The 24,946-nt window shown below is 40.7% G+C and overlaps 1 protein-coding gene and 1 pseudogene across 1 annotated transcript; both read left to right on the forward strand.

Moving 5' to 3' along the window:
* The first annotated feature begins 100 nt into the window (after window positions 1–100).
* On the forward strand, window positions 101–4,012 carry LOC120436773. Its single transcript, XM_039607645.1, has one exon. The coding sequence runs from the start codon at window positions 312–314 to the stop codon at window positions 2,853–2,855; it is 2,544 nt and encodes an 847-aa protein (XP_039463579.1). The 5' UTR covers window positions 101–311; the 3' UTR covers window positions 2,856–4,012.
* A 16,376-nt stretch (window positions 4,013–20,388) lies between these two features.
* Window positions 20,389–23,445, forward strand: LOC120437659 (annotated as a pseudogene).
* Window positions 23,446–24,946: the final 1,501 nt, after the last annotated feature.

Raw genomic sequence — 24,946 nt, forward strand, 5'->3', positions numbered from 1 at the left:
GTTTTCTTTGGTGGCCTGATGGCAAGCTGGATGAGCCCATGAAGGAATATAGGATGATGGTGCACCTATTCGAGACTACTTCCTCACCAAGTGTCGCCTCATATGCGCTAAGAAGAACGGCAGAAGATCACAAGGAAGAAGCATCTCCAGAAGCTGTTCAGACAGTCCTGTGCAACTTCTACGTAGATGACTGTCTGAAAAGTGTAGCTACAGAAAAGGCTGCAGTGAAATTAGTCAGTGATCTTCGTGCTCTGTGTACCAGTGGAGGGTTTACATTAACAAAATGGACAAGTAACAGTAGAAAAGTGTTGATGTCAATTCCTGAAGAACACAGAGCTAACGAGGTGAAAGATCTGGATCTTAGGCATGACAGTTTGCCAGTTGAGAGAACTCTAGGTGTACAGTGGAACACAGAAACAGATACCTTCACTTATACTATAAGGTTGCAAGACAAGCCAATGACCAGAAGAGGCATTTTGTCAGTCATTAATTCAATTTATGACCCTCTTGGCTTTCTAGCACCAGTCATCTTGCCTGCAAAACTTTTGTTGAAAGATCTCTGTAAAGAGCAGCATGGTTGGGACAAGGAGATCAACGAAAAGCATGCAACAGTTTGGAAAAAATGGAAAGAAGACGTTGTACTCCTCTCCAACTTCCATGTGAGTAGATGCCTAAAGCCTACAGGTTTCGGATGCACCGTTGTTGCACAGTTGCACCATTTTTCCGATGCTTCAGATTACGCATATGGAACTGTCTCTTACCTGTTGATGGAAAATAGACATGGCAGGAGACATTGCGCCTTTCTCATTGGGAAATCAAGAGTTTCTCCGCTCAAGCAAGTCACAATTCCTAGGCTTGAGCTGACTGCAGCAGTGATTTCAGTGAGGATGGACAGATTACTGCGACAAGAACTTCAAGTTCCTCTGCAACAATCAGTCTTCTGGACGGACAGCACAACTGTGCTTAGATACATTGATAGCGAAACATCTCGCTTCAAAACTTTCGTTGCAAATAGAGTTTCACTGATTCGAGAAGCAACCAAGCCATCGCAATGGAAGTATGTGACATCGGCAGAAAATCCTGCAGATCAAGCAAGCAGAGGCTTAAAGCCAAAAGATCTGCTGGAAAGAGGTTCATGGATTCACGGGCCGAACTATCTTCTAGATGAAAATGAATGGCCAGAACAGCCAGTGAGAAAGAGGGAAAACCTTCAAGATGATCCAGAAGTCAAGACTTCAGCAACGGTTAATATGCTGAAAGTTGAGGAATGCATGGAACCGATGAAACATGTCATTGACTACTATTCAGACTGGACTAAACTGAAAAGAGCAGTGGCCTGGATAATAAAGCTAAGGAAGGTGCTGTGGATCTTAAAGGAAGAAAGAAAACATTACTCGAACATAGTCCAGAAAAATGAAAATGATCCTGAAAAGCAAAAGTTAAAGTTGCAAGTGCACATGGAGACATTTAAATCTGCAATGGGAAAGAAAGCACTTGCTTTGGAGGATCTTGAGGCTGCCGAGTCAGAAATTGTTCGCTTCAGCCAGAAACAACATTATGGAGAGGAGATCAAAATCCTACAGAAGGGAGGACAGCTCAGTTGTAGCAGCCAGCTGTTCAAATTAGACCCAGTTCTGCGAGATGGGGTGCTGAGAGTGGGCGGCAGACTCAATAAATCAGGCTTGCCAGAAAATGCTAAACAGCCAGCAATTCTTTCTAAACACAGCAAAGTCTCTGAAATCATCTTGAGAGATATCCATCAACGAATTGGTCACTGTGGTCGCAATTATGTGCTGGCCCGGTTGCGATGCAGATATTGGATTCCACAAGCCAATTCGGCAATTAGAAAGATAATCAACAAATGTCAAATTTGCCGTAGGATTTCTGGAAGGGTTGGTGAACAGAGGATGGCAGACTTACCTGAAGACCGTCTTCTACCAGACAAACCTCCGTTCACGAACACTGGTGTTGACTACTTTGGCCCATTTGATGTCAAGCGGGGCCGGGGTACTGTCAAAAGATATGGTGTCATGTTTACCTGCCTCACTCTCAGAGCTGTACATATTGAAGTTGCAGACAGTCTTGACACAGACTCCTGTATCAATGCGATTCGACGTTTCATCTGCAGAAGAGGTCAAGTTACCATCATGAGGTCAGATAATGGCACAAACTTTGTGGCAGCGGAAAGGGAGTTGAGGGAAGCCATGCAAAGATTGGATAATGACAGAATAGAAAGAGTCCTACAACCAAAAGGTATAAAGTGGATTTTTAACAGCCCGGCTGCTTCACATCAAGGTGGAGTTTGGGAGAGACAAATTCGAACAGTGCGTCGAATTCTCAGCGCTCTCTTGAAGGAACAAGTGCCAAATGAAGATTGTCTTCATACGATAATGTGTGAGATTGAAAGCATCATTAATGGCAGACCTCTCACAAGCGTCTCGGATGACATGAATGACGTTGAAGCTTTAACTCCGAGCCATCTGTTGTTGCTTAAGTCACAGCCCCTCATGCCTCCAGGTGTCTTCAACAAAAATGATGCATACACCAGAAGAAGATGGAGACAGGTTCAATATCTGGCAGATTTGTTTTGGACCAGATGGACTCGTGAATATCTTCCACTTCTGCAAGAGCGCCAGAAGTGGCTGAAACCGAGAAGAAACTTCATGGTCGGAGATCTTGTGCTGCTGGTGGACAGTTCTTCTCCACGCAACTCTTGGCTCATGGGGAGAGTGGTTGAGACGTTGCCAGATTCAAGTGGAACAGTCCGAAGATTGAAAGTAAAAACTAAAAGCAACATCCTGGAAAGACCCGTTAATAAGTTGTGTCTTCTGGAGGGGGCTTCATCAGAACGATGAAGAGAAAGAATGTTTGCTCATGGACATTACAATTAGGTTGGCTCTTAATGATTAATGTGTAAGTTAGTAATTGTTTAGTTCTCCCGCCTAACCAATTAGGGGCCGGATGATGTAAGAGCCAGTTAAAGGTTAATTTTATTGGTAGTGGTAAAACGATTAAAGGAGAAATATACATGTTTGTTGCTAAGAATATATTTTCTAGTTAATTTCAAATACTGTTTGTTAAAGGTATAAAAATATAGAAGTGCGACATTCTAATGCGCTTTTTAGTATTTTGGGCTTCCGGCACACCGTAATTACGTAGTTGGGGAGTCGGATAAGCTGGAAGCAACACAGTTTTTTGACCGAGCCTTGCCATGTAAATTCAAAGTTTCAATAAACATCTTTTTTGCAAGAAAAGAAAATGGACTTGCTCGCGTTCAAATGCATGTTGCCGGACTGACTCCTAAAGGTGGGACAGAAGAGTGAAATAGAGACGGAGTGCCGCCACTACAATCTACATTTTAGTTACATTCCATTTATTATTGTTTATGTATAAATGATGTCTTGGTCATGCTTTTATTCTGAAAGGCCTGTTCTCTTGAGCTTCTTTATAAAAGAAAATAACAAAAACTCTCCATTTGAACTTTCTGCCCTCAGTGGTTGTGTGAGGTTTCCTTCATGAGGAGAACAAACAGAATATAAACCAGTGTGTTTACAGTGAATGTGTCAGGTCTGAGCTGCTGTGTGGACCAGTTAGAGAGCAGCAGCTGGATTCCAGTGGTTGGACTGGTGGACGACTTCAGTGAGGAGTCGATGACATTTGGCTCTGGTAGAAACTCTGCACACACAAACACACAGGAGGAGAATATAAGCACAAAGCAGAGCCTCTCTGTTCTCTTTATATACAGCAAAGCATGAGGACATGTCAGTGAACGCATCACAGTTACAATAATGTAACTTATTGAACTTTGACACATTTTGTGCTGGTGTGTCAGATCACACAGCATCTGCAGAGACACACAATCTTGTTTTGATACATTTTAACTGCAGGATGAAAAATAAACTGATTAAATAACATTAAATTGCTCCATCTTAACAGTTTATTGGCACCAGAATATTAACTGGAACTGGTGCTTGTGTCCCAGTCAGTGTGTACATCCTGAGATGCTGCAGGCACAAACCTGTTCACTGTTCCCAGCTCACACTTAAAGACGACTGAATGTTTGCTGTGAGGACTCCTCGATCCTGGGATGACCTGCCTGAAGAAATCTGGCTCGCCTCATCAGTGTCTTCTTTTAAATCATTGTTAAAGACTAATATATAAACTTTAACTCATCTTATTCATCCAGCTGTTGGAAGTTATTCACTACATGACACTTGAGTCTGTGTGGCCGTAGTTTGATTCATAATTTACTCTTTGCTCTTTCACTCGTCTCTGGGAAGCACTCGTAACCATGGTTTGAAAAGCTGTTGTGATGCACACTGTGTATCATTACGGAGACAGAGAGGTCAAACTGTGGCAGAACTGTGATGGTTGCTGCTTGAAAAGAGCAGTGAGGGAACTGTGGCTCAGGTTTGAGGTTCATCCATCATCAACCAGAGGACAGTGGTCTCTGATGTCAATGGGATGAATAACTCGATTAAGAGATGTAAAGTGATAGGACTGTGATAGGCTCATCTCTAGATTTGTTTGGAACGGTAAAAGGCCTAGAATAAAATATTCAACATTAATACTGTCTAGGAAGCAAGGTGGTGTGGGACTCCCTAATCTAAACAACTGAACATCTTATTGTTAGAGGAGAACAGGAGCAGCATTTCTCTGCACTGCAGCCAAGTCCTGCATCTCTTTAACTTTAACTAATAATGACTTAGTGAATTTCTCTGCAACCTCATTACCTAGAAAAGTGCCTTAATCTATTGATTTATCTGACATTGTTTCACCTTTTTGTCCCCACCCTACAAGACTGCTCAAGGAAGTCTTACCATTAAGTAATGTTTCAATTTGAATATAATCTGTTTATGTTTATTAACACACTAGAAACCAAAGGCCTTTTAATTAAACAATTAATTAAAAAGCCTGTACTTGACCCTGCAGCAGGATATAGAGTTTCTTTTCTTTTGTGATAAAGGTTATAATAAGGAACTGAGTGACCATAAAACTAAGTCATGCCATCATAGGTCACAGGCTGCTGGAGGAATTCCCACTGAGCAGTTCTTCTCCACTCACATCTTTTCAGTCTCCAGGTGTTTCTATGCCCATGCTGCTTATCATTGATTCTTTTGTTTTGCTTTGTTTCTCTCTGTGCTCTCTTTCTCTCTTCTCTTTTCTCTTGCTCCTAACTGGTCACTTCGCATGACCACTCCTCCTTGAGCCTGGTTCTGCTTGATGCTTTGAGGTTTCTTCCTGTTAAAAGAGAGATCTTCTTTGTAACTTTTTACTTTTTGCTCATATGGGTTTGTTTGATTGGGATTTTCTCTCTTGCATTGTGAGGTCTTTAGCTTACAATATGATACGTCTTTATGGTGAATAAAGTAATTTAAATAGAATTGAGTTTGTGTGTGAGAGCTCTATGATCTTTTTTTTGTAGCTCCTGACTCTGATCAGCTGCTATATCCAGTTATGCTTTGACCTTTAACCTCTCAGCTCTGTGTCATTTCCTCTTTCAGAACAAAATGTTATTCTGCCATGTCGAGCTCCAAACAAAAACATTGCAGCTACAGATTGGAAGAGGGTTGACCTGGGAGAAGAATAGGTCCCTTTGTATCGAGATGAACAGTTAGCTCCAGACAACCAGCATCCATCTTTTAAGAACCAGGTGGATCTGCAGGACAGACAGATGAAGGATGGAGACCAGGGGCGATTCTAGGATCAGAGCTTTGGGGGTGCTGAGCACCCAGAGAGCTGCCCAGCCAGGCAAAATAAACTTTACACGTCACACTGAGACTTCTTCCCCGTCTCTGTCAGTCCCTGCATCCTTAAATGTCTCCAGTTGTCCCGAGTTCTCTCTGACTGTCTCTTTGGTGCATTTAAACCCCTGTTCCTCCCTGTCCTCGTCGTCTGTTGTCTTCGTCTCCGTTATCAGTCATCATAATTTTACCATCTCTGTGCAAGTCTGCAAATTTCTTTATTAAATCATAAGATTCTTAAATTCATCAAGTCACTCTGTGCCTGGGTCCTCGTCACAAAACATGACATCACTGTTTTGTACATTTTAACACAATTTAATCCCCACATTTGTGAAAGAAAAGCAAAACAATTTTTTGAAAAGTCTGTAACAAAATCATAAATCTGATAAAGTTTATTTAAATGCTGCCAAAGAAGAATGGATTGGAATATAAAAAATACATATCCTAACCTTAAATCCTGGGGAGAATAATGAATGATGCTCATAGTGAGTAAAACGTAAGCTGAGTGCATTTTTGGACAGAGATTCACTTTTAATGAGTATGTATAATATAATACAGATACATAAAAATACTCCCAAAACAGAATAAATTATTACAAATAAATTATTACAAAATATTAATAAAAAAAAAATATAAAAATGGAGGCAACTTTGCCTGTGGTAGAATTTATACAATGTACGTAAAAAATCTTTACTGCAGATACTAATTTGACTAATTTAATAATACTAATTTTGTGTTGTAAGATTTATGAGTTTCATGCTTTCATAGTGGTGCTTGGGAAAGCTTGACATTTTCCCAATGGTACACACTGTAAAAAGTTTGAGAAACACTGATAAGTGTATGTGTGCTTTTGGAAAACATTTAAAGCTGCAGTACAGAATCTTTGAAACAAGCTTAAAACATTTTTAGAATATAAACAGAGCATCTGCTTCTCTTTACGCTCCTCACTCCACCAGGGCTGTTTGGCACTTTCTGATACTGTACTGCTGCAGTCATACAGACACCTGGACGGTCCAAAAGTTGGCCTACCTATTACTGGCTGAGGTTTTAGTAGAGTTGTGGCTGAACCACATAAAAATATATCATTAATTTTAATCTCCCCAATCAATGATAATGTTATGTTGGAATGTTGTTAAAGAGGGTCAAAAATGTTTCAACCCAGTTTGTTTTGCAGATTCTGTATAGCAGCTTTAATATAGGGAGGACACAACTTCCAGATTGTGTAAGTAAAATCAGGTTTTTTCTCTTTGTCAGTTTAACAGTTTCTGTTTTGCCAGTCACTGTTCCCTGTCTGTTTTCTTACCTGGTTCTTCCTGACCTTCTACTTTCTCCTCACGTTCCCCTCTTTCCTCTCTCCCTCTTTGGACTGACAATCATACACAAATAGATTGTATTCAATTAGATGAAAAAATTACATTAATATGAAAAAATACTATTAAGATCACTAACAAAAAGTCCTCTCTCAGTCTACTTTCAACCAAAAGGCAAATAACCAAATCACATGAACATCTAATAAAAGATATAAATATTGAAACAGATCCAACATTAACCTTTATTGATGCATCATTTGATTTTACACTTTTACCTGAATGTTGCACCTGTTTTTGAAAAAACTTCCTTATATCCATTATGAACCTGGCTGTATCTGTGTACACACACACACACACACACACACACACACCCCACACAACAGGAGTTATAAGGTTAAAGGGCATTCGGTCAGTTAGCTAGTTAGTATCCATTTACAAAAACAGGACAGTGGTAACAACAGAAGCTACGGACAATTTTAAGTTTTAGATTTCAAATAGGCTGTATACATTTCAATGGGAGCAACAGGACGGTCAGATGTCGCTGAATTTACTACAGAGCAGGACGGATTGTAGGGTAGCATCGTCGGAAAACAAGTTTTCAACACTGCAGGTTACCTGGTGTAATGTTTTTCAGCTAAAAAGAAACATGGTCTGACTCCTACCTAACTATATAAAGAGTAACTGCAGGTAAAATGCAGCTAATATGTCCTGTTTTCAGCCAGTCACACCTCCGCTCCGCTGCGTAGCTGGAACAAACCACTTTGGGAGGGGGGGGGGTTATCTATACTTTTGTTGTTGAAATGTTACGTCTCAACCAAGTACTGTATGCTTTTTAGATTTTTAGTAGTGTGTCACAAAAACAGCAAATATTGTCAAAAAAGTAAGAAATCTTTGGGGGTGCTTTGATTCATTTCAGCACCCCCAAAAATGGGCTAAAAATCGCCCCTGATGGAGACGAGTCCTGATAATGGAACATATGTGTCAAGGCTGCCGGGGCGAGCCGTGTGGTGTGGGAGGAAAAAGTACCCAAAATGCAAGCAGTGACTGATGATACGAGTAAAGTTTATTTACAAGTGGTGGAGTAGCAAAACAGGCAAATGAGAAACAACAAATGACTAAAGAAATCTAAACTGGGAAAAATAAATAACAAACCTGAGAGCATACGAAATGGGGTGCGGCGCAGACAGAGGACACCATGGAACAGAGATGAACCGGCAACAGGCAGGAGAACACACAGGGCTTAAATACACACAGCAGGAATCAGGGGATGAGAGACAGGAGGGGAACACAGCTGGGAGAAATCAGAGCTGACGGGACGGGGAAACGTAAACTGAGCACACTCACATGACATGGGGACCTTCAGAATAAAACATGAAACTCAGACACAGAGAAGAAGACAAGACACTGAACGAAACAGACAGATTCACAAACAGACAGTGTGACACCATAGACAGAGGGAACACAGAAGTGGGACCAGGGCAGGCACAGAACAGAAACCTAACAAATGGCAAATCATAACAGAATACATAATCAGAATAAACAAAAGCATAAAGAAACACAAAACATTGAGTCGGCAGATATATGAGTGTCAGGTCTTAATAAAAGAAACACGCTCATGGAAATCCATCACCACAAAATTTCACAGTTTTCAAAATTTCACAAAAAAATGCTAAATTTCAGGAGTAATCATAAGAAGTGTTTGTGAAGTAAAACCAAGAATGACGGCGACTGTTTGTTTGTATGATTGGATAGCCTGGTGCTCCTGACGCAGGGTAAACACATTTTGTTGGGCATAACCACAGTAGCTTGGCTCGACACCTGTCCTGCTTTTTGCCCCATGTAATCAACTTTGATATTTAAAGGTCATCTGTAAGGTCCATTTGTACTGTAACTGTTGGTGATTTGCAGCTGCAGTGTTGTGATACATCTTAGAGTGATGAACAATGTGGGACAGCCGTACAACAGCCTGTGGTTTTCATGGTCAACTGGAATCAGCAGTTGCAGCTTTTATGCTAGATTTTACCTGGATGATGTTCTGAAAGCTCCCGTGATGGTTGTTGTGCCACATTATGCATTGCATTGAATTACTAAGCAAGTAAAACAGCCTCAGATCCAGAATGGTAACACAGGGATGAAGTAGTATCTGCTGAGACACACTTGTCTTTACAGTACGATTTGTGTTTCATCTGTTATTTCTACAACTGTATTAAATTAATCAAATATAAAGTAAATTATCTGGAAAGAGTCTGATCCAAGAGTCATTTAGCTGTCAGCGCTGCATTAATCTGACAGGTCAGGTTACAGGATACCTTCAGATTCACATAGAAAACACTTCCATCAGCTTATAAAACACATGCATTAATCAATTACAGCATCGGTTGCTTCTTGGCACTTCAAATAGGATCAAATATTCTTTAAGAGAGAAACTTTGTGATTTCACCTTTGAGATGATCTGTCTGCAGTAAATACTAGATGCAGAATCAGTGCTGCGTTTGGAAAGAGTGGAAAATTCCATCCTCAGCTTTTCTTTGACTCACAAAGATTCATGTTCAGCAGTTATGCCACACCCACTGATTGCAAACATTCAGTCATACTGATTCCTGCCTGTAGCTTGCCTACATTACACCGGAACTCCCCTTTGTTGGTCTGGGCATTATAACCAGTTGGCAAAGATGTAAAGTAACTTCCATTATCTGAACCCTTTCCACTCATCTGCATTGTATTCACAACCAATTGCTGCTCTCTAACTGGTCCACACAACAACTCAGACCTGAGCACATTCACTGTGAAACACACTGGTTTCTCCTCATGAAGTTACCCTCACACAACCAGGTGTGGTTGTGATCCTGGCTGAGTGGCAGAAATAAATTGTTCAAAAATTGCCTTTAAATTCCACTTGAAGGAATTTGAAATAATTTCTAACTCGTCGTGTTGGGGGAAAAACTGACACAACTGTGGCCCGAATGCCTGCCTTATATAGGAAACCTATGCCCCCTGGTGGATAGTGATAGTACTGCATCACACACCTGCCACACAATATTATACACATCAGTACGGGCAACAGATATTTTTCATGTTAAGCAGCTGCACATGTGAATCTAAGTTCCTGTAAAGTTTGACGTGTTCTTAAGTCGTAACCATCTGTGACATGATTCAGTGTGAGAGTCTGGAGCTGATTCAATAAGATCAGATCATCAGAGCCAAGAGACACAACTAAAGTGCCCAGCAGCAAGTTTCCATGAAGAGTTCTCATATATCTCAGACACAGTAGCTCAGTGCTGAGATGAAACTGAGCTCAGGTGCTGCCCTCTATTGGCACTGAAGTGAACTCCACCTCTCTGCAGAACCAGACTTTCCCTGATGGGAAACACATAGAACCATAGAAAGGGAATAAAATCTACAGGATGTTAACTCAAGGAGAAATTTCTCCTTAAGTTAAAATGGGATATAAAGTGTATATAAAAGCCGCTGTAGAGCAGGCTGGATGAGCCACGTGAACCATTTTCCATTTATACTCTCCTCATAGTGTCCATGATTTGTCACTTTAAACACCAAAGTGTTTCTCACCATGTTGCTGGTTACCTCATACTGATTTACTTTGACTGTAACACTCTGAATACTCCACCTTTCACCACATCCAGTGGGCCTGTCACTGACAGGAGGTGGAGGACAGGCAGAGATGGTGTAACAGCCGACCTGGGAGCCATTTAGGGCAAAGCATGAAGCATGTTTTTGTCACATTAGTGGAAAGAAAACATCCAAATCAGTGATATGTGTAAAACATCTGAATGATGTTTCAGTGTTTCCATGTCTGCACATCAGAGCATGACTTACATCACATCAGTTAAATCCTTTGTTCTTTCTCTCTGTGGTCATAAACAACCAGGTTAACAAATTAAAACATAAACATGTTTTACAACATTTATAGCAGCTGTTGTGTTTATAAACTCTCTCCAGTTTATGGGAGTCATTCTGTATTCTTAATATTTATTGGTAAAATAATATTTGTAGTAAAATTGTCTGAAAACTGCAAGAAAAACAAAACAAACAAACAAAACATGGATCACTTTGATTCCAGCTTCAGTTTTATTCAGGAAACAACAGTCATATCAATCATATCAGGCACTTTATCTTTACAGTAGAAACATTAGAAACACAAACTCCCTGAAACAGGAGCATAACAATCGTATGAATCGAAGTCAATTACATTATAAATGAAACATTTCATTTTTACAGTATAATAAAAAATCCTGCTCATCATCACTAGTGAAGTCTGCAGTCAAAATAAATATATTAAATACTGTGTGCTCTAATAAAGTTAAATGCATGCAGTGCTTAAAGCTAATAAACGTTAGATGCTTTTGTAATATAAATATATGTTTTATCTGTTTAAAGTGAAGCAGCAGGTAGTTTGATATAACATGCAAAAGTAGCAACTTTCTCTTTTCACATAAATGGTAAATGGCCTGTATTTGTATAGCGCTTTACTTAGTCCCTAAGGACCCCAAAGCGCTTTACACTACATTCAGTCATTCACCCATTCGCACACTATAAATATAAAGGCTTACAGTTCAGCATGATTGTTGAGCAGTTAGTGAGGAGCTAAAGGCACAACTTGTTAATAATAATAATAATAATAATAATAATAATAATAATTATTATTATTATTTAGCTTCGTTGTGCAAACAAGCCTGCATAACTTAATAAATATAGATCTGACACATTCACTGTAAACACACTGGTTTATATTCTGTTTGTTCTCCTCATGAAGGAAACCTCACACAACCACTGAGGGCAGAAAGTTCAAACAGGACAGTTATTATTCCTTTCTTTTATAAAGAAGCTAGAAAACTGACTTTCCCAAACTTTTTATATTAAAAAGATAACATTTTCTTTACCAAACCTTTCAGAATAAAAGCATGACCAAGACATAATTTATACATAAACAGTAATAAATCTTATGTGACTAAAATGTAGATGTAATCCATGTTTTCATGTCTTCAGTAACTTTGCTGTTATTTATGTTATTTCTAAGTGTGCTGTCGTCTCCACAGCAGTGATCTGGTTTCTCTGCAGGTTCAATAAACTTTGGTCTCACTTGATCTTCTCGTGTGCTTCTGTGGGTTTCACAAAGATGTCTGATGGAAAACGTGAGTTGTTGTGGTGAACACAAACACACTTCAGTCCTCTTCAGAGCAGATAACAAAGTTCATGTGAGCCACAGACTTAAAGCAGCAGGAACACTTTCACACATGAGTTTTAGTTACTGTGAAGTTTCATGTCTTTTGACAGCAGAGCTGAGAGTCGTCTGCTTATCAGACATTACAGATTTGATTGTAACTCATTTAATAGAAAAAATAAATCTCAGATAGAGCTGGACTCAGCTTCTTCTGTATCTACACGATGGATCGTAGTTCATTATAAAACATGATTTTTAACCTTATTTTATAACTAAAACGCTCAACAGCACGTTTCAATGAAGGAAGAAAAAAACACGGGGCAACTCTATAAGGAGACTCAGAATAGATCGTAACAAAGTCAAACTCTTTTTTTTTAATAGATACATTAAAATTTGGGGATATGAAGGAAACTCCATTAATAAACTGCCTGTATATACAGTGTGTTGGAGTTTCTTCTAACCATACTGATGAAACTGTCTTCAAAAGAAAGCTCAGTGAATGCATCACAGACACATCTGATTGTGTTAAAGCGCCCTCTGGTGGAAGGCTGTTAGACACTGGACCTTAAACATTCGTTTGGAGACCTCGGTAATAGACTCAACAGTTCCTCTCTCTGTAATATGTGGATCACTCAGTGTTTGTCTTCACTTACCCGCAGGTTTTAATTCAGGTGGCCATACAAAAAACAAACAAACAAAGCAAACAAAAACAAAACATTTGAGGGCTCTGAGGAGCTTTTACAAACCTCCGTGTACTTAAATTCATGAGACTATAATCAGTGTATTTATTGATATTGTTTATATCTGCAGGTGTTCTGTCAATTCAATTCAATTCAATTTTATTTATATAGCGCCAAATCACAACAAAAGTCGCCTCAAGGCGGCGGGGAGATTGTTTTCACACAGGTGACTACTGCTTCCAGAAACATTACAGCATGATGAATAAGAGGTGTAACTCACTTTCTCGTTAAATTAGCTTAATGATAATTTTAAATAAGTATCACCTACACTATTATCTGATATTTATTTTCAGTGATGATTTTTTTTATAAGAAGCTGATTTAATGAGAAAGTGAGGTTTTTTTGGCTGCCGTTCCAACATTAAATCATGCTCCAGTGGTGCCATCTACTGACATTAACCTGCAACAACACGCTGTCAAACTGTTTCTGCAGCACTCAAAATTTTAAAAATCCACTTTGTGAATGAGCAGCAGCTGTTTTGTTTCTGATATGGAGCAAACATCACACTAACATATATAAACTATGGGTCGCCTGCTCAACCCCTAGAATATGTGGCCATATTGTTGAATTAGTTATGGTGTTATACACACACTGGCCACTTTATTAGGAACACCTGTCAAGTATCAAGTTGAACTCCCCTTTTGCCTTTGGAACTGCTTCACTTCTAATACTAATAAAAATACTACTACTAATAATAATGATACATTTTATTTTAGGGTGCATTTCTAAAACCCAAGGTCACCTTAAAAAGAGAAAAAGATGTCAATAAAACAGTAGATTAAAATATACTCTAATAAATTAAAATACAAAAAAAACAACAAATAAAAACAAAACACACAAAAAAATAAACAAGATTTGACATCAAGTAAAATCAGTATTAAAGTGAGGAAGCCAGTTTAAACAAGTAGGTTTTGAATTGTGACTTAAAAAAGGGGAATCAATATTTCTTAGGACTGAAGGAATTGAGTTTCAGAGCCGAGGAGCAGAGCGACTGAAAGCTCTGTGCCCCACAGTGATAAGGAGAGAGAAGGAGCAACGAGATGAAGATCTGAGAGAGCAGGAAACAGTGGTGATATAAAGCAGATCACAGAGATAAGGAGGGGCAAGGTTATGAATACACTTCTTCATGTCATAGATTAAAAAAAATATACTGGAAACATTTCTCAGATATTTTAGTCCAAACTGACATGATACCCAACGTTACTGAAGATTTCCAGAACATCCTAAAGGTTTGTGTTTCATAGGGTGACTGTGGAGGTCGTCTGATCGCAGTGAATTCATAATGTTAAAGAAAAGGTTTGAAATCAGTGGTGTGTTATCTAGCTGGAAGCAGCCATCAGCAGATGTGGTCTGAAAGAGACGGACAAGATCAGCAAGAACACTGAGGTAGGCTGTGATGCTCAGCTGGTACTAAGTCAGGCTGGATCCATTTTCTTGTTGTTCACACGAAATTCTGATTCTACAGTCTGAAAAAACAAATATTTGGTTGGTTCCTATCTTCAAATATGAACCATGTGTGTTCACAGCGAGGTAACATCCAGTCAAAGACACCGCCTGTCGATGCTCAGCTCTTTTATTTTTCTAAAAGAGGAAACAACACAAAGCAGCGAGGTTAAAGAGGTCAAAGGTAAACGGTTCACTACTACAGCAGCCAATCAGAGTGAGGAGCTGCAGGAGATCATACAGGTCTCTGAATCCCTCCATTCACATCACAGAATATAAACAATACACTGTGAAGCAGATCCTGACAGTCTGCAGTGAACACAAGTGTAAAACTCATTTCAGTGCAAATAAAACATCTTCCTGTTACCTCGACGTTCTCAGAGTCACAAATAAACCAAGATAACATTTTAAAGGATAAAAGACAAACAGGAAACCAACAGCTTACTGCAGGCACAGCTTTTAGTTATTTATTGAAAAAAGTCACAAAATCATTTAGTCATGTTTAAAACAATTTCATATTTTTCAAGTTAATAAGTTGTGTTGTGGTTGTTAACATAAAAACTTGCTCTGCAGAGCAAGGAGAGAGGTCAGCCAACTATCGGAGTTGCAGAAAGGTGCGACAAAGAAGGTGCCTAAGAAGTACAGCAAGCTGTCCATACCTGAGGCCTTGGAAACTGCCAAGCAACGACTCACAGCCTTGGCCAGCCGCTTGAAGAGGTACACCAGAGAGATCGAAGGCAGGAGAATAAACCAGCTGTTCTCCACAGAACCAGCCAAGGTGTACTCTCAGTGGCAGGGGAACAACATGAGAACAGCACCACCAAGGCTGGAGATTGAGCAATACTGGAAGAAGGACACAGCCCATAACTGCAACGCTCGGTGGCTAGTGGATCTGAGAGGAGACCACAGCAACCTCCCTGAACAGGGTCCAGTAACCATCACAGTGGCAGATATCCAAGAAAGGGTCTCCAGTATGAAGAGTTGGACAGCACCAGGCCCTGACATGGTTCATGCCTACTGGCTGAAGAAGCTGACTGCACTCCACGAGCGCCTGGCAGCACAAATGAATTGGCTGCTAGCTGCCGAGAGACAACCAGAATGGCTAACCGAAGACTGGACAGTCCTGGTTCTCAAGGACTCCCAGAAGGGACCGGTCCCCTCCAACTACCAACCAATAACCTGCCTCAGCACCACGTGGAAGCTCCTGTCAGGCATCATAGCGGCAAAGATGAAGAGGCACATGGGTCAATACATTACTGCACAGAAAGGACCAAGCAGTCAGCAAGACTAGGCTGACCAACCAGTGCACTGCCTGGATTGATTACAAGAAGGCCGATGACTCAATGCCCCGCACCTGGATCCTGGAATGATCAACAGGACCCTAAAAGCCTTCATCAGGAACTCAATGGGGATGTGGCGTACAACACTAGAGGCCAACTTCAAGCCCACAGCACAAGTCACCATCAAGTGCGGGATCTACCAAGGAGATGCTCTGTCCCCACTGTCTCCCCCCAAAAATTATTTATTTTTATTGGATTGCCTTATTCTGTCTGAGTCAATGTTTTATTTTATTGTGAGTGGGAGCAGCTGGTAACAATTATTAATTAATTTCATTCAGGATTAATAATTAATAAAATGTTTTCTGAAACTAAATTTAAAAAAGAGGAAAAAAAAACATTATTGTCATGTCTTCAGCTCTTCAGCAGGATGTTCAGGTGAAGCTTGGAGCTGACGTCACTCTCCAGTGTCAGATTTCCACAGATGAAATAATCTCAGTGCTGAAGTGGAGCAGAGCTGACCTGAACACAGACGGCTACGTCTACTTCTACAGGAACAAACGCTCCTATGAAAACTACCAACATCCATCTTTTCATGGTCGAGTGAAGCTGAGGGACCCGGAGATGAAGGATGGAGACGTTTCTCTGATCCTGAAGAACGTTACATTTAATGACACTGGGATTTATGAGTGTCACGTAGCAGTGAGGAACCCTGTGAGAAGTAAAAGAGCTCACACAGAGATCAGTCACTTCATTGACCTCACAGTCACAGGTGAGTTTGTGGAGTTCATTAAATGTAAACTAAAAAGTTCCTCCGATCTTTATGATCCTGTTAGAATTCTTTCCACCTGTGACTTCTGTTTACTCTGCAGCTGAAACACATGAAAGCGTGTCGGAGAAAAAGGATGGAAACATGGATGATGCTGAAAGGGTCAGAGCTCCGACTCTTCAGGTTGTTGTTCCTGTTGTTGTTGCTGCTGCTGTTGTTGCTGTTGTTGCTGTTGTTGCTGTTGTTGCCGTTGCTTTTGGGGTTCAAACTCGACAAACTCGTCAACATAAGAAGCAACATCGAGTAAGGCTTCCTACTGAGGACTCAGCTGAAGTGTAATAAAGCTTTTACAGAAATATAAAAGCATTCTTTATTAAAACTAAAGCATTGAAAAGCACGTTGTTACATTATTTGTTACATTAACACATTTTATTACATTTATTTATATACAGCTTTTAACAAATTTATTAAACCACATTCATAAACCAAGAAAAACCACCCAGCATCACAAACAGCTGAATTCACCTTCAGAATATTCACATCTAATCCTGGGTATGAGCGTAAATGCATTCACACACACACACACACACACACACACACACACACACACACACACACACACACACACACACACACACACACACACACACACACTGCAGGCCACCATCTCCAGTCTACTTCACTTTTAGTCGTTTTCTGGTCTGAGTAAAAGGATGGACATTTTACACTTAACGTCAATATTTTTCTTATTCTTCCATTTTGTTTGTGTTTCTTTAAATTCAAGTTACAAAACTTTGAGGAAAAACACAGATGCCTTTCTTTTAACGGAAGTATTGATATTTTTTATAGTGATCAGGTCATGTACTGTGCTATGGTTTTATTTTATCACAGGTTGTTTAAATTTAGCTGCTGTAGCACTGAGATGTTCCAAAGCTTGAGGACAAAGGCATGAAAAAGTGCACATTTAATCAACACCAATTAACTTAAATAAGTAATTAAAGAAATATATCGTGCACTGGGTAAAATAACTGATGAAAGTAACTGTGAATATCTCTGATCTGGTTCAATGAATGACTTTAAAAATCAGAACCTTCTGGATGTGCTGATGGCAGCGTCACTACACAGAAGTGCAAACCAGGAAGTTAAAAGCTTTTCTGCATCAACACAAACTGACTGAATGATAAAGAGTTTACATTTGCATATGTGCAGGTTTACTGGTGCATATTTTATGAGAAATACTGTTAAAATTTGAGGTAGTTTTATTAAAATATCTGTTTTATGAGAAGGTCCCATAGAGACTGTATATTTTAGATATGATCATTGTCCAACATCTTCACAATGAAATGAAAACAGTTGTTGTCATGATGCAACCTGGTGTTATAATATTTAGAGGGATTGTTGAAGCTCACTGTGAACGAAACTAAACATGAATTAAACAATGCAAACAAATGTGCACTGAATGATCCCACCCTGGGAAATAAATAGGAATAAATAAGTGTGTATCATTGATGAAAGTCAAAACTTTAATATTTTTGTTTATTGCTGCTCAAAATTGTTATTTCAGTTATAAGAGCTGTTGAATTTTCCGGTAACTGTTGTTTTCGTATCAACACTAAGTTATTGTTTGAACCATCACGATGAAGCAAAGTCATTCACACTGATGCTGTTTGTAAGATAAGGTGGAAGCTGCTCTGTGACAATGAATGTATTTTGAGCTTGGCTTGAACGATCTGTGAATGTTTGCACTGCTGGCTTTGTCTGTCTTTAAATATACATACAAATATACTCATAAAACAGAGCAAACAAAGGAACATTTAAAAAAAGAAAAGAAATAAAAAAATGTTGTGTACTTTGTGTTCTATGCACTATGCCAGTTTACTGTTTAATATGTTATTAATACACCTGTGTGTAACAGATTTTTATCATTAAAATACTTCTCATCGGCTGTCCCCAACATGTGTCATTAAAGTATCGGGAAACTGAACACACAGTGGGAAGAGAAAGAGAAACCATTGGTATTTCCTGTTCATGACCCCCCGATGATCCTCTAATCACTGTGAGCGACCATCTTTGAACAGAGGCGGTGGTTTACGACACCAACTGTCTGCCATCTATAATCCAGTTTTGAGTTCCCTCCCCAGACGCCTTAACGCCCACTCACATCCTGGGCCATCTGACCTCAGGAATTCACATGACAAGGTGGGGCCTGGTTTCACAATGAGCTCACCCGAAACCCTGGCTGATTGGGACCCACACCCACTTTCACACCTTGGCTCATGTGATTAGAGGATCATCAGGGGGTCCTTTGTCCCTCTTTGGGGGGAAACTCCCACTGGGTTTAAATCTGGGACTCTCAGCCATTTGACCTTAGAACTGAAGAAGCTTCTCGGATAAGAGGTGAAACGTCTTCAAGCAACTCAAAGAAGTCCAGACGCTTTTCTTTGCAAGCTCCTTTGACGGCCATGGTCTCCTTAAGCCCTTTCCTCAGCTGCTTGACTTGACAGCTTGTTCGTGTTATGACCTACAACGGTGAGACCAAACCAAAACTGAAGTTGGAGTCCGTAAAGTGACACAATTTAAATGTTAAATACTTAAAGAACATCCACTGTACTGGTAAAAGCATTTCAAATGGCCTCCAAAGAGATTTTTTTTAATTGTATATGAAAAATGTACTTATTCACATCCGAAGGTTTGATGTGCTTTTCTATTTAAAATGTACATTTACTGGGGAGAGTAAGTCAGTACTCACAGTGTGGAATAGCAGACGTTCATACAGCCACTTTCTATTGGTTTGTGTGACACCTGGCAGGTCCCAAGTCAGGGCTAGCTCGAGAACATTTCTTCGTTCCAGTTCTGTTAATTCAGCAGTGCCATCAAGCTAGGACAGAGGGAAAAAAGTAGGTACTGATGGCTATTCAATCATGTCTCTAAATTCAATATTTAGTGAGATGGTAATTCTTTAAAATAATGGTACAAAAATGCAAACCAGCTGAATAGTGCTGCGGATATCAATGTCAGGGCAATCCTCAATCTGAACTGTAGCTGTTTCAGGTGAGCCACCAAAAAGGACATGGATGATTGCAGGACTTATACCAGACACACATGAATGAATGAATGTCCCATTATTCTTCCTAAGATCAAACATAATAAATTCACTTAGCCTAACATTGCACGGGGGTAAAAACAAACAGTTTTGTAACTGTATTCAATCTATTTTCCATCTTTATGGTTACAGTTAGGATAATGTAACAGAAGTAATGCTGTTTCCTTTAGTGCTGCACATGTATTATTTTAAATTACTCTTCCTCTTATTTCTGTACATAACTTTCTTACCTGCCACCAAAAACATGTCACTCTCAAGCAAGGTCTGAGAAGTGGATGGAGTCAAGTGTTCTGGCTCACCGTCAAACAGTCTTGTAAGATCTGTGAAAAGAGTACAGCTAGGTTATGTTGCGTATGAGAAATCCAGGCAGTAATTTTAACACAATTAACTCATTTACATAACAAACACATTTTCTTTACATGATTACATTATTTACATTATTTAATCCACTATACATGTGCCCAGTCTAGTTTCATACATACATACCAAGATTCAAATGCAAACCAGACTGTACTGGAGAAACTGCCTTTGAGAAGAAGAATCTCTTCACCCCTTCTCCAACAGCAACATCCCCTAAAAGGAAGAAGAAGAAAAACCAAAAACTGGAAGTTTTGGATTAGTCAATCCCTGGATTTCTATTGTTTTCCCAATACAGAAACAATACCTTCCAGTTTGCATCTGACAGGGCCCGCCCACAATACCTTCTCTGTCGTCCAGGTGGCGCCAGCGGGCCCTCGGGGTGAATGTCAGCCGCAAACGAAGCCGAAACGAACGTCGGCGTCATTTCCTGGATGCTGTACGACTAGCAACGGTAAAACTCGAAGCTCTGAACGCGGTCCGCTGTCATATAAATCTGTGCGTGGTCTCTGCGTGGGCTGAGCGGCTTTTCCCGGTGAGTGAGAGATTGAGCGTGAGGTCCTGAGCGCGCATGAATAAAAAGGGCTCTGAGAAAAAGCGCCATGCGGTACCCTGGCTCAACAAAGCGGAGTGGGACCAGGTTAGAGACTACCTTTTTTCCATGGACTCCTCCCAGCAGAGGTTTGCGTTAGAGAGGATATCGGCGTGGAGGGCCAGGTGCACTGATAGTTTCCCCCTGACCGTGGAATCCACAGCGTACCTCGTGCGCTGCCAGATGCGGGACCGCTTCGGACAGCTTACCGGCGAAGACTTGATCATGATGTACGCGATGGCCCTGGTAAAATTTGTTAATCTTACCTTGGAGTCCCGGCAGAGGAGAAGGGGCAAGCCGCTGAGGCAACTGGCTAGAAAGTTGAACATCCCCGAGTGGGTGGTGGATCTAAGGCACGCAATCGTGCATCACAAGTTTCCTTCTTTGAAATTGTGCCGAAAGGGATGTAAGGTGGTCCTGGAGTGGCTCCAGCAGGAGTTTTGGTCCAGACAGCCGGGAGGAGCCCCCGATGAGCGCTGGGACTTGCAGTCGGATGGCGAGGATGAGGAAGCTGATGTCAAGCTCATCCAGGAGGATGAGCTCGTTGCCAGGCAGAAAGAAGTGGGACGCCTACAGAAAAAGCTCGGGAGCTGCTGATCTCTTATGAGAAGGACCAGTATCAAGCTTCTGATGATGGGTCTTTTGAAGACAAGGAGAAGAGCTTGTGGCAGGCCCCCTTAGCTGACATGAGTCGGTTGCTGGGTAAGATCAAGCAGTTTGCACTGGAGTCCAGTGAGCTTTTGATTGATGTGCTGCTGGAGGACGGATTTCTTGTTCCCACCATGGAGCAGCTGGAAACATTAGGCTGTGCAACCTCTGACAGTGCCAGTCCCACTGAGCCCAGAGTCCCACAAACCTTCCTGCGTTTTTGGCTGCTCCTGCTGAAGATGCTTAACTCTCCATCTTTCATTCACCTGTTCCTGGAGAAGCTCTTTGTGGAACTGAAGCTGCTCAGTAAAAAAGAGCCCAACGGTCACAGGTGTTTCTATATTTCTGCATGGATTTCAGAAGTGCTCCTCTGCAACAACAACAAATTTGAATACCATTTTGAGACAAAGTTGCAGAAGAAAGCCAGAATGAAGGACAGGATTTTTATCAACCGCATCCAGCTGAGGTGGCAGCAGCTTCTCTCTGCATGTCTGGATGCCCCCTGCATCAGCACGCCTCACCTGATCCAGCTTATCCTGGATGACATGGAGCACCCCCCCCCCCCTCAGGAAACCAGAGAGAAGCTGTTCCAGCTCTGCTCCATCTACACACAGACAGAGCGCTCTGAGGACAGCACACCTCTGCAGCAGCAGCCCATATATACTGTGGCGATGCTGCTGGACAAGATGCAACACTCCCGGCAGGACGCCCGTCCCTTGCATTCCTCACCGATGGACACGGAGAGAAGTGAGGAGCGCAAATGGGCAGAGGCTGCATCCCCGGGGGCCTCGGCTCCAGCCCGGCCAGCTGAGGGCCTCCGCTGGAGCAACAGAGACCTCAACAGACTGAAATGTGGACTGAAGCTGTTTTAAGTCTCATTCCAGCCTCCGCTCACTCTTGTTGTGCTAGAAGCAGTTTTGAACAAAGACAAAATGTTGTGGGAGCTTTAACCATGAGCACATGAGCATTAATGATGAAAACCAGTGCAGAGCTGGGAAGGGAGATGCACCCAGGGCTGTTCATGAGGACAGCGGTAGACCTCAGAAAACCCTGGAGGGTGATAATCAGACCTACATCCAGCTGCAGAGCCACACTAACAACCGCAGCAAGCCCCACCGTGAACGTAAACACCTGCAGACCAACAGACACGCCTCCAGCAGGGCAGATACAGACAGAGGTAGCAGCGGCACCAGCAGTAGCAGCAAATATGGAGTCATAAAGGGTTCAGAGTGGATTTGAAACACGACTATGTAAAACAGCTTAACTATTTAGCTCAGTTCAGTCAATAAGCTTTGTATAGCAGGAAAATAGAGCGCGGGAAAGTATCAGAAATAATATCTTGAATACCTTTTGCGCTAAGATTTTGGTGCCCTGTTTTTGTTGACCTTGTTTAAGCAGAGACTTTAATGCTCCAATTGAAAGTGCCTTACTTAAACCATCTAAAAGCAGCTTCATTCAAACTGAGCAACCCTTTATGTTACAGAATTAAAGTTTTTTTTCATTGCCATCCACAGTTAAAGATTTGAATAATTTTGCTCATGAATATTCAAAATTGTTCTTCAGTTTCTTTTTAGTGTAGATCGTTTTCCCACAAGCAACAAAAAGGCTGTTTTCACCTATGTAGCCCTAAACCGTATGAATCATTAGATCTTGTCTTTAACATGCCAGTTCTCTAGTAAAAAATGCATGATGTTTAATTGTACAAAATCAAGAATAGAGAATATTCTGCTGAGTTCAGTTAATGAGTGGTCATCCTGTTTCCTGCCTCCTGCACGCTATAGTCAGGCAGTGCCCTCCTCACGACCACAGGGAGTTTGTCCGGGAGTCTAAATGCAGCTGACTGGAATGTCCTGCTGTCTGTTTTATGTAAGTTAAAACAACAATGTCCTGGTCTAATTCTGATGATTTTTTTTAGAAGTTGTGTTTCAAAACAGCTGACAAAAAATAAGAGACAGTATGTTTCAGCTGGTAATTTCACCATATTTTCCTTTTGGTAATTTAAAAGCATTCCCACTATTTTTTGAGAAAGAAAAGAGAGGTTTTCATTATTGTTTCGAGAGGCAAGCTTAAAAAAAGTCACATATTATAATACAGGTATTACCTTTTTTTAACATACTTTATTTTTTCAACCATTCATCCAGTAGTGTACATTAAAAAGAACGAGTGTATCAAGCTTTTTATATGCTTCATTTGTTTCTTTCTTTTATCAATCTTTTACTTTGATTTCCATATTTTCAGTCTGAAAGGCCATTTGTCATTTGTTGTTACTGTGTTTGGTTTTGTTAAAATATATTTATAGGAACAAAAAGTTCATGTTTTGAATAAAGAGTTTGTATTTGTCTCATAATCTTTGTCTTGTTTTCAATGGTTTGATTGTCAGTCTAGAATGAAAACTATATTATTAATTTAATGCTGAATATTTGAGCATGTGGGTAATTTACACTGGTAGTCAGCTTAAGCTTGCATTGCCCTCTGCTGGGCACAAAGAGGGAATAATATAATAGTTCTATGTCTCTTTCTTAAAGAATAATTCTAGGAAATCTTTAAGCTGAAGCGTGTCGTTCTTCTGCTACTTCTTACCTCTGGGAATGTTGAACCACATCATATCCATCTTGGTAGCTTATGTTCCATGATGGATATGCTCCGTGTATGGGCACATTGGACTGGTTAAACAAATCTATTACAAGTAGGCTTATAAGTATTGATGGCTATAATGTATATAGGACAGATCAACCCAAAAAAGGTGGAGGTACTGCAATATTTGTCAAAAGCAAGTTCCATGTAAACGTCCTGTTCTGAGTCAGTGAGTCAGCGATCTGACCTTTTGGCCCTCGAGGCCTCCAAACGTTTGCACATCACAGCTGATGTTGCTATAGAACACCCTCAGGTGTTAGTGATGCCGTACACTCTTCAACGAAGCTTTTATCTGATTTGGAAGTTAACAAAATACTTCTTATGGGAGACTTGAATTGTAACTGGCTACATCCAGTCTGAAATGAATTCAAAGCTTGCTGTAACTCGTTGATATTGGCCTAGGTTCAAATGAAATATTACCAATGTTCCACATAAATACACCTACCTACCTAATCACATGAGCCAATGTGCCACGCCCACTTTCACACCTTGGCTCATGTGATTAGGTAGAGGATCATCAGGGGGTCCTTTGTCCCTCTTTGGGGGGAAACTTCCAGTAGGTTTAAATCTGGGACTCTCCACCATTTGACCTTAGAACTGAAGAAGCTTCTTGGATGAGAGGTGAAACGTCTTCAAGCAACTCAAAGAAGTCCAGACGCTTTTCTTTCCAAGCTGCTTAGACTTTGGTGCTCTCCACCGTCGCTTTCCGTAGGTACCAATGTACTTGACTCTGGGTGATCACCTTAACCCCTGTTAGGCACGACAGTGTGTTTGTGGTTAAGTTTTTTAATGGTTTCTTCTCTTTGCAATGAAAGAAAAGCTGGTGCTCAGAGGAAGAGGGCGGGCTTTACTTGGTGTCAGTGACAGAAATGAAAAAAAGCTGAAATGAGTGAGAAGGACGATGAAGGAAACATCTGTGCTGTGTCTGCTCTGTAAGTAGAATCTCTGTGTTTGTTTGAATTCTTGTACTTTGTCTGCTCTCCTGATAACTGATGATGGAGGAGAAGACATGAAAAACAAATCAGGCTGAATAGAAACTCTGCAGGGTGGAAGGTGTCCCATGTAAACACACTGATTACAAAGGAAGAGTAAATATCAGAATGACACACAGCAGGTGTGTAAGGATGGGAGCACATGTCTGAGTGACCGA

The sequence above is a fragment of the Oreochromis aureus genome, linkage group 3 (assembly GCF_013358895.1).
Source record: "Oreochromis aureus strain Israel breed Guangdong linkage group 3, ZZ_aureus, whole genome shotgun sequence".
NCBI classification, from domain to species: Eukaryota; Metazoa; Chordata; class Actinopteri; order Cichliformes; family Cichlidae; genus Oreochromis; species Oreochromis aureus.

What these genes read in the sequence shown, in the direction of transcription:
- LOC120436773 (XM_039607645.1), top strand. Translation starts at nt 312, where the DNA reads ATGTCAATTCCTGAAGAACACAGAGCTAACGAGGTGAAAGATCTGGAT.